This window comes from Nerophis ophidion, linkage group LG05, assembly GCF_033978795.1.
Source record: "Nerophis ophidion isolate RoL-2023_Sa linkage group LG05, RoL_Noph_v1.0, whole genome shotgun sequence".
Lineage (NCBI taxonomy): Eukaryota > Metazoa > Chordata > Actinopteri > Syngnathiformes > Syngnathidae > Nerophis > Nerophis ophidion.
Genome location: NC_084615.1, coordinates 38,088,610 through 38,103,510, shown reverse-complemented (window position 1 = coordinate 38,103,510; position 14,901 = coordinate 38,088,610). Strand labels below are relative to the sequence as shown.

Here is a 14,901-nt window from a genome sequence, read left to right as displayed (position 1 = left end):
ATTATGCAGAAAGTGGAGAACGAGGAGGAGTAGTAAGGGTAGTCAGCACTGACTGATTATTTGTTTTATGCTCTTGTTATTAGAGTGATATTTTTATTGTGTTTACACTATAAAAGACTAAGAGTAATTACTACATTGTTTTGGGCACAGTCAGTCAGTGAAACTGGAGCTGTGAACTCTTAAGTTAGAGCAGTTGGACCGTGGACAATATTGTGTTGTTTTAGTTGTTTTTGTCCCTGCCCACAGTTGTTTCCAACATATGCTGACAGTAAAAAAATAACTGAAGTGAACTTGAATTTTTTGCAATTTAAAACGTTTTTTTTTTTTTAAATTGGATTTATTTAGGTTATTTTTCAGGGTCTTCTAATTTATTTTTAATTTATTCTATTCAATTGTATAATTATGTTGGTATTAGTTGTTATTTTGCACTTTTAATATAACATTTTGTTTTTATTGGATTTGTTGAGGTAATACTCTTATGTTGAAGGTTAAAATGTATGTAACCAATTGGTTAATAATAAATGGGTCAGTTTTTCCTATAGCTACTCTTGCTGACTATTGTTTTCTGTTTTAACACTACAAGATCAGTAACAGTAACATTACTTTATAAAGCCTTTTCTAACATTCCACACAACAAAATAAGGAATGATTCGTGCCTATATCGTATTGTATTGATATCGGTATCGGCCAATACACAAGGCTACAATATCGGTATCGTTTCGGAAGTGAAAAAGTTGTATCGGGACATCCATATTTTTATGTCTCTCACTGTAGTTTAGAAATTGTAAACATGCTTGGAATAACATTGATGAGCATTCCGAGGATGTGACCACTCAGGTTGTGTGTGTATCAGGTGGACCTGGAGCAGGAGTGGGTTATTCCACAGACCATGCAGTTCACAAAATCCAAGTGGACGCCTTTCAGCGGCATGAAGGTGAAGGGCAAAGTTCGGCGTGTGGTCTTACGAGGAGAGGTGGCCTACATCGATGGAGAGGTAATCCTCAGTCCTAAACATCTTATTGTCTTTTATCAAGAATGATGTAGAGAAGTTGTTGTCTTGCATGTGTCAGGTCTTGGTGCCGCCAGGTTATGGTGAAGACGTGAAGACCTGGCCGACGTCTTCTAACCTTTCTCCTGAAAGCCCCATTGTAATAAATAATCACACTAGTAAAAATATAGTACATGTAGTTTGCGTACATGCTGAGGTGGTTTCTCTTCCAACAGACACCTGAGCATCCTCGCCCGACTCCTCCCCGCGAGGGCCTAGTGCGAACCCGAGTCCCCAGTCCTCGTCGCTCAGCAGGAGAGGGTCGCTACATGCAGCCCCCTCGTACCCACCGCTCCTCTGACCCAGGGCTTCCGCCAGGTGCTCCATGTCATACATGACAATGCATGGCTAATTGAACGTCCCTAAAAGTTGTGTTCTTTGCAGAGATGGTCATGCTGCCGCCCACGGGGGCTGCTGATGGCTACTGCCACCCCCCTCCCCTGTTCAGGCTGCTGTCCCCTCAGGCCGGGCCAGGACAGATCCCTGCTGGCCAGCTGTCTCACTACCAGATGTCTCCTCTGCTGCACCCTTTAGTAGGCCAGCATATCCTGTCCGTCAGACAGTTCAGCAAAGAGCAGGTGGGATCGCCATCCTCTAGCACATTGGACATGTTTTGTGTACAACACTCACGTTCATTGTCTTCGCAGATGTCTCATCTCTTCAACATTGCACACACGCTCCGCATGATGGTTCAAAAAGAACGCAGCCTTGACATACTGAAGGTTGGTCATTGACTGCATTTATTTTGTGCTAAGCTGGGTTGAGCGTCAACTATCAGAAACTTCTGCACAGGGTATCCGCGGGGTCGTAAAAAGTCTAAAAAAGTCTTAAATTCAATACTTTGAATTTAAGGCCTTAAAATCTCTAAAATTCTCCTAAAATCTCATAAAAGGTCTTGAATACAATTTTGAAAGGTCTTAAAAACCTATTGACATTACTTTTATTTAAAACATGCATAAACTTCAGTCTCGCTTTGAAATGTTTCGATTTTTCAGGACGCTATAACGTAACTACACTGCGGAACAAACTGTGCTGACCGGTCAGAATTTATCGAACACCACCAGCTATTGTTTTGCGCGTGCAGCTGTGTGTTGACAGTTTAGTTAGGATAGCAGCAGAGAAACCTTAATGAAAGCAAAGCCAACAAAGCCAAAATACTTGCTTAAGATGGGTAAGTAAAAGTTCAACAATTTTTGTTTCCAGAACCATCAAATTAATGCTTGGTTGAAGCCGGTGGATGGAAACGTATAAAGTGTTTAGTACCCAGATGTGCAGCATCGAGGGAAGTGTTTGTAAACATGGCGGTGAAAGTGAATGGAATGATCATGTAAAAGTCAAAAATCCACGATAAGTCTGTGTCAAAAGATGCTGAAACATCACAAACACTTGCACCACTTTACAAAGACAAACGTAACCCCCTCAAGGTGTGTTATGTGTGTTAAGTGGCGCCAATTGCCAAAGGAGATAAATATGAGATGTTTAGTAGTGAAATCATACTATTACATACAGTAAGCACACACTAATTAATGTGCGGTAGTACTGTACTCGGCAGTAAAACTATACAACAAACATAATTCACTTATATTATTTGTACCCAGAATTTCAGGTCAGCTTCTCATGCCGAATCTTCTCTCCAAGTTTATACAGCAACCAACATTAAAAGCGGTTGCCTGTTTAGTGTTTACACTCATTTTATTGTGTGGGGGGAGGAATTTAATGGAGATTTGCGAAAGTAATCTTGTCATGCCTAAATAAAAATAATCCTTGTGTATTTGCAATGTTTTCAAAAAAGTAAAAAAAACAAAACGGTAAAAATGTATCCATACCCATCAGATACAAAATGAGCTGAGCACATTTGAATGTTATCCACACTACTCACATCCAAATTCTGTTTGAGGCTTGCAAGCCATAATTACCTTCCTTCTTTTTAGACATTCACTCTCTCTACACATGCTGTTTTTCACAACTTTGTGCAGATACAGTAGTAATGTAGTTGTTTTTATCGGTTTGCTCAATTCTGACAGCTGAGAAAAACATTACAAAAGTTTGCCATTTAGCTTTAGCAGAGATGCTAACTTTTCCTTTCATGGACAATATATTTTTGTGCTTTCCTCTATCATTGCTGATGTTGATGTTACATGAAAACACTTGATATGAAGCACACTGCACCTTTTGCAAGAAAACACTTCTGTGGCAAATCTTCAAAATTGATTAGTTTACACTAGAGTGGTGAATTGAGTTGGCAGAGCAGTGAATGAACTCTTACTTAAAATTCATCCTGGACCTCTGATTTTACTTCGTTGTTGTATTTTTTGTCTGTATGGATGAGAAATGGTCTTAAATAATTTTTAAGATGGTCTTAAAAAAGTCTTAAATTTGACATTTTGAAACCTGCAGAGACCCTGCTTCATGTCAACTAGTTAAGGTGTGATCACGTCCTTCCTTCCAGGGTAAAGTGATGGCGTCCATGTTCTACGAGGTCAGCACCCGCACGAGCAGCTCCTTTGCGGCGGCCATGCAGCGCCTGGGCGGCTCCGTTGTCCACTTCTCTGAGTCCACCTCGTCTTCAAAGAAGGGAGAATCTCTGACTGATTCAGTCCAAACCATGAGCTGCTACGCCGACGTGCTGGTTGTTCGCCACCCGATGCCTGGCGCTGTGGAGGTTTGAGTTTAAAACGCCTCTGTGATGACATCCGACATATGTCAAGTATTCAGAATCGATATGTTTTTATGCCTTGTTGTGACATCACACAGAGCGCATCACGCCATTGTCGTAAGCCGGTGATCAACGCTGGGGACGGTGTGGGGGAGCATCCCACCCAGGCTCTTCTGGATGTTTTTACCATCCGAGAGGAGTTGGGGACGGTCAACGGCATGACGGTGAGGAAAGAAATCTTGTCGACAAAAATGGGACTTCAACTTGTATTTTGTGTCTTTAAATGTGCACCAGATAACCATGGTTGGCGACCTGAAACACGGCCGCACCGTTCATTCGCTGGCCAAGCTGCTCACTCAGTACCGTATCACCCTGCGCTACGTGGCTCCCAAGAACCTGCACATGCCCGCAGACATCATAAACTATGTGGCCTCTAAGGGCATCAAACAGGTAGCGATCATAAATGATGGCCGACATGTCATCATTGAGTACTTTGAAGACTTACCATGTCGGGTATTGTGCCTGTTTGCAGGAGGAGTTTGAGAGTATTGAGGAAGCGCTGCCTGATACCGACGTCATCTACATGACCAGGATCCAGAAGGAGAGGTTTTCATCTGAAGAGGAGTACAAGGCCGTAAGTACACTCTGCTGCTTTAATCGATAACTGTCAAGTGGAAAGAAGAAGTGCATTCAAGCATGTAACCCTTAATGCTGATGTGGCTGTAGTTTGACACATGCCCTCTGGAGGGGAGTAAATTTGTTCCTGTTGTGTCCCTGACAGTGCTTCGGCCAGTTCATCCTAACCCCTCACATCATGACTGGAGCCAAGAAAAAGATGGTCGTCATGCACCCGCTACCCCGAGTAAATGAAATCAGGTGAGACTCAACCCCACTGAACAAGAGACAATTAAAGCTAAATAACCACTAAAAATAGTATTTACCGGAGACACGGTAAAGTTAATTTTTAATGTGTGTCATGTACAATCACACTATGCTTATCAATCCTTTGGTTCCGTTTCAGTGCCGAGGTGGACACGGACCCGAGGGCGGCCTATTTTCGTCAGGCAGAGAACGGCATGTACATCCGAATGGCTCTATTGGCCACCATACTCGGAAGATAAGCAAGCACCTGCTGTTGGTTACAGGAAGTAAGTTGTTGACTCACACTTTTGTCCATTCCATGACAGGTTTTTGAATACGGGTTTTGGTTACATATTACAAAATATATCATGCTGCTATACTTTATTTTTTACTGTCTTCTTTGCAGTCTTTCCTGTTAAGTTGCCATCACATTTACTTTTGGTCTATTGTTTCTTTTGAGCTTTTTTTGTTCAACTACATGCTTCTTTGTACCTTTGATGATATACCTCGTCCACCTTACCATGTGTGGCACCAATCTATAGGCGTCGTCTTGGATTTATCGAACATGTCAGTTCTATTATATCTTGTTGGAGAATGTTTTTGTATTGTTGAACAATTAAGAATAAAAGTTGGTGTTTTTACTTTTCCCTTAATATTGTGGATATTCAGAAATAATAACAAGCTTTTTACTTTTTACTACTGAAAAACATCCAAGTGTTTAGACAAGTGTCTAAACCAGGGGTGCCCATTACGTCGATCGCGAGCTACCAGTCGACCGCGGGGGGTGTGTCAGTCGATCTCCAGCCAGGCTTTTAAAAAAAATAGACCTAAAAATTAGTGATCATCAATCTTCACCAAGACGTCACTTAAATGACATTCACGGTACCGGAGGGTCTTGTGAGATGACGCTGGCTGCTGCAAGATCATTATTATTAAAAATGACCGAGAGGAAGGCGAGAAACACTTTTTATTTCAACAGACTCTCGCGCCGTACCTTCCGTCAAAACTAAAGGCCGACTGCATATTTCCTATCTTCACAATAAAAGCCCTGCTTCATGCTGCCTGCGCTAACTAATAAACACAGAGTCTCGGAAAACTGGCGTGCACAAGCGATCCCTCAGAAAGCTGGCGTGCACATCACTTGTGCACGCCAGCTTTCCGAGACTCTTATTTTGTTAGCGCAGGCAGCATGAAGCAGGGCTTTTATTGTGAAGATAGGAAATGTGCAGTCGGCCTTTAGAGTTTTGACGGAAGGGACGGCGCGAAAGTCTGTTGAAATAAAAAGTGTTTCTCGCCTTCCTCTCTGTCATTTTTTCATAATAATGAACTGGCAGCAGCCAGCGTCATCTCACAAGACCCTCGGGTGCCGTGAATGTCAATCAAGCAAGCTACGGAATTTGCCGCCAATGTTTTTCTTGTAAAGTGTATGGAAGCTGGATGAATTAGATGCCAAAAACCAACCACTTTCATGTGGTATTGTACAGAAAGGACAACTTTTTTTCTCCTCCATTTGAAAATGTGGGCGTTATCATCATTACTGTCTGATTCCAATCAATGCAAGTCATCAGAATCAGGTAATACACCAACTTATATTCTCGTTTTCGTGAAAGAAAGACATCTATATGTGTTACACATGCTTGTATTATCATTAAACACATTTAACTTGTTTACAAACATGTCTCTTTCATAAATAAATAAATATAAATGATATATATAAATGAGGTAGATCCCCTCGAGTTGGTCAATTGAAAAGTAGCTCGCCTGCAGAAAAAGTGTGGGCACCCCTGGTCTAAACTTTTGCCCCCGAGACAGGCATCCAGAAAAACGTAAGGGGTTGTCGAGTTTATGTGGGGCCGCCCCTCACTAAATACAGATCACACGCAATACGTCTGTTGTGGGCTGGCGTCTTGTGTGAAAAAGCATGTATAATGTCAATTTATGAATGATTAATGCAGACTTATTGCAGGGATGTTAATGATGTCACGTCCGGCTAACGTCCTGCCAATGAATACCGGTGGTGATCAAGCTTGCTCTGTTTTCAATGGGTACTAGGCTCCATTTAGCCTTTCTCGAAGAAAAAATGCCCAATGCTTGTGTTGTTGTTAGATTAGATTAGATTAGATAGTACTTTATTTATTCCTTCAGGATACAACCAGCCACTTCTACATACAGCTATGAATAAAAAGTAAAAGAAACATATACACTGGTGGCCTCTGCTGTGTTCCACGCCATCGTCCGCTGGAGTGGAGGGAGCATGGCCAGAGACGGGAGCAGACCCAACAAAGCAACCAAGAGAGCCGACTCCACTCTCGGCCGCCAACCAACTCTCGGCCAGTGTCCAGTCCGCATGGAAGAGTGAGGATACGTCCAAGGAGACTGAGGTGTCCAACACCTGCTCACCCAGCCAAGACACCGCAAAGCCTCTCCGTCCCGGCGCTCAGTGCTAGCTCCGCAGCTCTGTCCCCTCATCCGCATCTCCTCCAGTCCCTCCAAACAGACTTCGGTGTGGCAGAGACCCAGCAGCTGGTCTACATGGCCAAAAGTCTCCCGGTAGGCAGATCCAGAAGTCCACAAAAAAACACCGCAGAGGTCACGAAAGTGCCACCTCTTGTCACACAGTCCCAAGGGGTCCCGGACCAAAAGGCAAAAAAATATAATAACACATGAAAACAAAAGGATGACACTGATCACAGAGCTCCTGCCAACAGCAGCCACTACAGCAGCACCATCTTGGAAAAAAAAATAATAATAATAATTTGTACGAACCGTTCAAATCGCAGAAAGGATAAACGTTTCTTCAGAGTTCCTCGAAAGGTAATAGAAAAGGGCGGAAAAGTGCAAGATTTGTGGAAATGATGACGAGAAAAGCATGCAGCTCACTCTCTCTCTATATACTGTATCTGTCCAAGGGAGCGGAGGCAAAAAATGCATGAGTTTGTTTGATATTCTTTTGACGTTTATTATTTCCCATTTAAATATTAACTTGATATTATTTGTATATGTTAAACACGTTTGCTACAAGTGTTTCGAAAAGCACCGACTGTGTCCAAATAAAAGACAGCAAATGTAAGGAAAAACCTAAAAGACTTAAGCTTTTATCAAAGGCAACAATCATAAATGAAGCTTTCAGCACATCCACAATGTTGCTTTATTTAGATAAAGGCGGGGAAAAGTATGCTACTCGTAAATGGCGCGTGCAACAGCAACAAACATGGCAGCATGGACGGAAAGTTAAATCGTGAAATGTAACCTTACCCAAGCAAAAACGAGGCGTGGTTTATCTGTGAGAGTCTTGAAACCGATTTCCTTGATGCTGCGACACACAAAGAAGTTATACACCTCTATACTTATCCAAGTTTTCATCTGTTTTGTTGTGTAGAATGGCATCTTGAGCTGTCATTCGATATGTCTGGGGACACGACCGACGTAATCCCTGATATCACTCGACACATCTTTTTTTGAACAAGAGTAGGGATCTATTCCATTGCATAGTTTAATTTTTTGTTCATAACTGCTTTATGCAGGAAAATTTAAGGCTCTTTTTTACTCGGTTAGTTTGCGCACTGTGTGCTGTACAACAGCCATCTTGGCTTGGTTGACCACCACTGGTTTTCACTTCCAGGAAGAATGCACTTGTCGGAATACCAGCTATTCCTATGTAACCGGTGGTCTTTTCCTCTGCGTTGTGAGGATGTTATGGAACACCACCGACACCCTGGGTTGCTGCACAGGTGCACTTTACTGACAACACAGATTACAATTGCTGTCAATATTGCCCTGCCACTGTCAAGCCCCTCACCCGGTTTTGTGGAAAAAAGGGCAGTTACGTACAACAGTGAAATAAAAACATACCTGACAATATACACAGAGGAAAGAATAATTTCCTTAAAGGAGGATCTGAGGAAACAAACTTGGGACAATGTGTACAATGAAGATGATGTAGATGATGCATATGGGAATTTTTTCAACACCTTTCGAACACTGTATAATAAACATTGTCCTTAGAAAGAACTTAGTAAGAAGCAAAAGAAAAACAACCAACCATGAATGACAAAAGGACTGAGAAATCCTTGTCACAAAAAAAACACATTATATCGAATATTTATAACACAGATATCTATATGTAGGTGTACACCTAATATTGTGCATGTTCCTTATGCATCTCGAATAACCTGAAATCCCTCAAAGTGTTTGCATCCAATCGTATCCAGGACCTTGGTAACGGACTCGGCCAATCAGTGACATGCGGACTGGCAAATGAGAGGAGAGGAGGGGCGGAAGAAGGAAAAAGAGACGAGAGATGGCGGCACCTGGAGAGCTCCGAGATTGACGAAGTTTGGCTGACGGAGATTTGCGGTAGGAGTAACGATAAATAACAGTTTAGCTCTTAGTTACCGCGTGTGTGACAGGGTAATCTGGGCTACGGAACTGTTAAGGGTTGTCAGTGGCGTGTGGAAGAGCGGAAGACTCCATGCTAACCACGTTGAAGACTCGTCCGCCATTATACCAGCAACAAGTATAAGTCGTGTAGTGCGAGGCACACGTCCTCGTTAGGTAGGGAAAAGTGTTTTTTTATGCAAGTGTATTGTTAGCCGTCGTCAACGTGGGAGTCTCGTCACGTCAGAGGGACGACATCCAGCCTGTTGACTCCTGCAGTACAGACGTGTTTGTGGCTCACCCCCGCTCTCCTCCTCATCCTCTCATGCCAGTGATAAACGGTGCGGTTGGTGAGTAAAAAGACTTCCCCTGCCACATAACTCCACCATTTGGACCGGACATTGCGCCCATGTTGGACGGGGGTTTTTTGGGGTTTTTAACGATCGTCACAAACGGAACGTTACCGTCGGATGACCCAACCCAAAAGGAACTTTGAACTGAATGTGAACAAGGAGAGAACATTGTATAATGTGAAAACTGTGAGACTTTTTTCGAGTTTGCTATTAATAGCAAGGGTACTGTGTGTGCATTGTGTTCACAAACATACGACTGTTATTTGCATATGTGGGATTTTTGCTGGGGTTTTGTGTGTTATTGTGCCACTCTAGTGAAGTGAAGGTGAACACAACGTGTTGGGTTTCTTATAGGGGTTACAGATTATTATAGAAATCAATCCTATAAGTCTATATCTTGTTATTATATATTTTTCTACTTTTCTGCCTTACTTAGTATTAGAGTACTAATACTAGTTTAATAAATAATAACCTTTTCCAACTTTCATGATACTGATTTTATTGTGAAGTTTTTCCTTTCCCTGAAGTAGGAGCGTCTCGTCCTCTGTTCTGGAGCATAATAGTTAGGGGGAATACAGTAAGTCCCACACACTGACACTTACATACTTATTCTGTACTTTAGGTTCTCATCGTGACAGGTTCAAATCCTAGAGCCTAAGCTATTGTGTTCTGACTGGACAGGCAGAGTGAACACGAGATTCATAGGCTTGGGGGTTAGGGATTTAGCTCCTCTAACTTCCTGCCATTCAGGTAAGAGTGATTTACCCCTACTAGACAGACGTAGGTCCAGTCTGTTACATATAGAGGCAGAAAATAAGTATAAGAAATATAAAAACTAGCCAATTGGTATACTACAAACATCTAAGAGGGAATACTACAGTCAATTATTAAACAAGAACAGAAACAACATGAGAGCAACATGTTAAATAGCATAATTAAAAATGGTGCTAAGAAAGATTACCCCCATTACTTTATAGATGGAAATACAAAAAATTACAATATGAACCAAATAGTTGAAATTTTTAATGATTACTTTAATATCGGAAAAAATCTGGAACAAAGAATTCCAAATGCAGATGATGGGTCAGTTGAGAAATTGAGTGAGCTCATAGACAGAAATCCCAATTCCATGTTTCTTAAGAAGATGACAAAATAAGAAGTAATCAAAATTGTAAAAAATTGTAAATCTAAGACCTCAACCGACTGTCATGGTAACGATAAAAAAGGTTATAGAAGACATTTCAGAACCTCTTACATATATCAGTAATGTATCATTTCTAACCCGCAAATTCCCTGACAAAATGAAAATTGCAAAAGTTGTACCAATTCATAAGAATGGAAACATACACTAGTTCACTAAGTACAGACCAGTTTCATTACTTCCACAGTTGTCCAAAATCATGGAAAAACTATTCAATAGCCAATTAGATAAATGTATCAACAAAAGTGGGACGCTCGTGGAGAACAAATTTGGATTTAGAGCAAATATCTCAACATCAATAGTATTAATCAAAATAATAAAGGAAATTACCAATGCAATATAAGGTAAAGAATGTGCAGCCGCAGAATTCATGGATTTAACAAAAGCATTTGACACAATGATGATATTTTAATACAAAAACTAGAACGATGTGGCATCAGAGGTTTTGTATTGAACTGGGTAAGAAGCTATTTAACCAACAGGAAGCAATATGTGAAGATGGGTGAAAATATGTCAATACGGTTGGATATACAGTCTCTTGTGGTGTACCCCAGGGATCAATACTGGGACCAAGATTGTTTTTAATCTTTATATAAATGACATTTGTAAAGTTACTAAGGACTTGAAGTTAGTTTTATTTGCAATTTCTGTTCAGGAGAGAAAACACAGAAGATAATACAAATAATAATGGAAGAAATGAACAAATTAAAAAAATGGTTTGATAAAAACAGACTCTTTGAATCTCAGTAAAACTAAAATAATGCTATTTGGTAACAGTAGAAAAGAGCATCAGACACAAATACAAATAGACAGAGAAGATATTGAAAGGGTAAAAGAAACCAGATTTTTGGGAGTATTAATAGATGATAAAATGAACTGGAAATCTCATATTCAAAACATACAACATAAGGTGGCAAAAAACATTTCAATAATGATTAAAGCAAAATACGTCCTGGGCCAAAAATCCCTTTATATTCTCAACTGCTCGCTAGTGTTACCATATCTGAGTTATCGTGCAGAAATATGGGAAAATAATTACAAATGTGTGCTACATTCGTTAACTGTGTTACAAAAAAGATCAATTAGATGTTGGATATAGAGAACATACCTTTATTTATTGAGTCAAAAATAATAAAGCTCTATGATTTGATAAAATTGCAAAAAGCTAAAATGATGTACAAAGCAAATTACTACCAAAGAATGTACAATAATTCTTCTCAACTAAAGAGGAGAAATATAACCTTAGAGGAAATAATAGTTTAAAACATTTGTATGCACGTACAACACTTAAAACCTTTAGCATATCAGTATTTGGAATTAAATTATGGAATGGAATAAGTAAAGAAATCAAACATTGTACTGATATGATCCAGTTTAAGAGGCTGTTCAAATTAATAGTGCTTACAAAGTACAAAGAAGAATAATTATGAGAAACACTTTCAACCTTATTGAAAATAAGATATTCTTCATCTCTGTATGTTAATAATGACTGAATTAATTAGTTACATGTTGTATTACTGCTGTATTACTAATTCACGGATGTCATTTTACTATTTTGCTGCAAAAAGAGTCAGTAAATGAATGTATATATTTGTGGACGCTCTGACGTGGGGAAGGAGTAGGATTAAATAAGCTTTGCTTCTTCCTACTCCTTTTCGGACATGATGTGATGTGGTTATATGAATTGTCTGATGTATTGTATTGTAAATGTGCTCATGTTCGAAATAAACTAAGAAAGAAAGAAAGGAATAGAGATTACAATTTTCATCATTGTTCTGCCATCGTCAAGCCGCTCCACAAATGTAATACAGAACAAGAAAGTAAACTTAAGTTCTTAACAAGACATAACAATACATTTTCTGTTGTCGCATGGACGCCTACCTCTCCCGTTATTGTGGACAAAGGGAAGTAGGAAGGCGTGTCCAACGCATATAAAGAGACAGGTGTCACAACAATTATTGCAGTAGTAGAGACAATGAGACGATGGTAACGTAACTTACACATATTGTGTAATTATAAAAATTGTATTACATTATAAGATACTTTATTTACATTACATAATTGACCCTGTTACACCTAGCCACTTCTTGCACAGTTACATTGGCTCTCGTGGCGCACATCGTTACTGCTCATCTCAAAAGATGGGATCGAAACCTGCTCGAAGTAGAGTTCGGAGGATTTAAAAGTTTGTTTTTATGATGTTAAAATTATTTTGCACAAAAAAAAAAACAAATTATCACATGAATTTGTTTTAGAACAGGGGTGTCAAACATACGGCCCGCGGACTGGATCAAGCTTGCAAACAGGTTTTATCCGATCCGCGGGATGAGTTTGCTAAGTATAAAAATTAACCGAAATGTTTGAATGAAAAACTGCTGTTCTAAATGTGTCCACTGGATGTCGCAATAGCAATTTTTTGTATGTTTGCAGATGATGCTACATATGTACACAAATAAACCACATGTTAGTGCACCAGTCGAGGAAAATGAGCAAACTACGTAAATACCGTGCTGTAATTTGATTTTGATATTATTTTTTTATCTTGATGGATTGAAAATGAACACCAATGAGTTGACAGATGAACATTATCACAAAATTGATTTAGAAAGTATAAATAATGACAAAGGTGGAATACAATAACCAACAACATTATGATTTGCACATTTTCAGAATGTGCTTGTTCTATATTTAAACAAAGAAAAAAATCTGAAGTTGTCTTTATTTTTAAGTTATCGTGCAGTGATTTTACAGTCCGGCCCACTTGGGAGTATAATTTTCTCCTTGTGGCCCCTGATTTGACATCCCTGTTTCAGAACAAAACATCAGTTTGAAAAGTATAAAAGTTGTTTCACATACATAAAATGTTGGTAAAAAATACTTGTTTGAGGACAAATAAAAAGTGTCCCAAAATAGCCTGGGCAGCCCTAACACATGACACTGATACATTTTATTAACTAAATATGCCATCAATATAAAGCAGGGTCAATCTATGCTAAGAAATTAGGGGTGTGTGGAAAAATCTATGTGAATTTGAATTGTGATTCTCACGCTGTGCGATTCAGAATCGATTTTCTTTTTTTTTTTAATTGTTTTTGTTTTTATTATCAATCCAACAAAACAATACACAGCAATACCATAACAATGCAATCCAATTCCAAAACCAAACCTGACCCAGCAACACTCAGAACTGCAATAAACAGAGCAATTGAGAAGAGACACAAACATGACACAGAACAAACCAAAAGTAGTGAAACAAAAATTAATATTATCAACAACAGTATCAATATTAGTTATAATTTCAGATCAGCAGTGATTAAAAATCCATCATTGACATTATCATTATACATTTTTAAAAATAAAAACAATACTGCAACAGTTGCTTATGTAACAGAGGTAATTTATGATCTCAATTGCTTACTGTCTTACTACTGTTTTTGTTTTAATGTCATTTTATCTAATTTATTACATTCAGACATTATGTAATGTAACTCTTTATTTCGCAATTTTTATTATTCTAAGTTCAGTGCTGTCATTTCCTACATTTTTATGGTCATTGAACGTCACATGTCACAGCAGACTTCCAGGCTGAGACACATGTGTGACGTCAGTCTGTTGTCTTCCACGTGACGGTAAGTTGCGCTCTCTGAATTAGCTTTCAGCTAACTCATTAGCAGGCTAGCTGTAAGCCTAAAAGAGAAGTATTTATGTTAAGTTTTGTTTTGTTTTATTTCTGTACAGATTTATGAATGTTAAGAAGGCTGATTGGAGACTCACTATGATTGTTTTCACCAGGTACTGTGTATTATTTTGTCGTGTGTTAATGTGTTAGTCAGTCTGTTGTCTTCCACATGACGATTTATGAATGTTAAGAAGGCTGATTGGAGACTCACTATGATTGTTTTCACCAGAATAAACCATGTTTGAGTCGGAAGAATGACTGGGTGTCGTCTTTTGGGGAAAAACACAACGCAAAGGAGTACTACATCGCTACACTTACACTTGCATCGCATCTCAAGCTTGACAACCTACTCTGTCTAATATTTTCACAAAGATAAAATAAGTCGTATTATTGGTTCGTTTAAAAGTTAAAACCAATTTACATTATTACAATCAGTTGATAAAACATTGTCCTTTACAATTATAAAAGCTTTTTACAAAAATCTACTACTCTGCTTGCATGTCAGCAGACTGGGGTAGATCCTGCTGAAATCTTATGTATTGAATGAATAGAGAATCCTTTTAAATCGGGAAAAAAATTGTTTTTGAATCGAGAATCATGTTGAATTGAAGAAAAAAAATCGATATCGAATCGTGACCCCAAGAATCGATATTGAATCGAATTGTAGGACACCCAAAGATTCGCAGCCCTATAAGATATGAAAATGAAACATTATAGCAACATCTG

The 14,901-nt window shown here is 39.2% G+C and overlaps 1 protein-coding gene and 1 long non-coding RNA gene across 4 annotated transcripts in view; one reads left to right on the top strand and one right to left on the bottom strand.

Annotated features, from left to right (window-relative positions):
* cad (carbamoyl-phosphate synthetase 2, aspartate transcarbamylase, and dihydroorotase) overlaps nt 1-14,430 on the top strand; it is a 30,701-nt gene extending 16,271 nt beyond the window's left edge. For 2 of the 3 annotated variants that reach the window (XM_061900831.1, XM_061900833.1), the window contains 11 exons: nt 854-994; nt 1,071-1,148; nt 1,225-1,366; nt 1,433-1,626; nt 1,696-1,770; nt 3,498-3,710; nt 3,803-3,928; nt 3,999-4,154; nt 4,237-4,338; nt 4,486-4,580; nt 4,726-5,218. In XM_061900831.1, coding sequence (XP_061756815.1) covers nt 854-994; nt 1,071-1,148; nt 1,225-1,366; nt 1,433-1,626; nt 1,696-1,770; nt 3,498-3,710; nt 3,803-3,928; nt 3,999-4,154; nt 4,237-4,338; nt 4,486-4,580; nt 4,726-4,825 — 1,422 coding nt within the window. In that variant the 3' untranslated portion in view covers nt 4,826-5,218. Of the gene's footprint in view, nt 1-853; nt 995-1,070; nt 1,149-1,224; nt 1,367-1,432; nt 1,627-1,695; nt 1,771-3,497; nt 3,711-3,802; nt 3,929-3,998; nt 4,155-4,236; nt 4,339-4,485; nt 4,581-4,725; nt 5,219-8,776 lie in introns of those variants that run through there. The other variant, XM_061900832.1, reaches the window with a different exon arrangement.
* Nucleotides 1-14,901, bottom strand: part of LOC133553053 (uncharacterized) — a 46,268-nt gene that overhangs the window by 12,505 nt on the left and 18,862 nt on the right. The window contains exon 3 of the long non-coding RNA XR_009806829.1: nt 4,210-4,318. This is a non-coding gene — a long non-coding RNA (uncharacterized LOC133553053). The remainder of the gene's footprint in view (nt 1-4,209; nt 4,319-14,901) is intronic.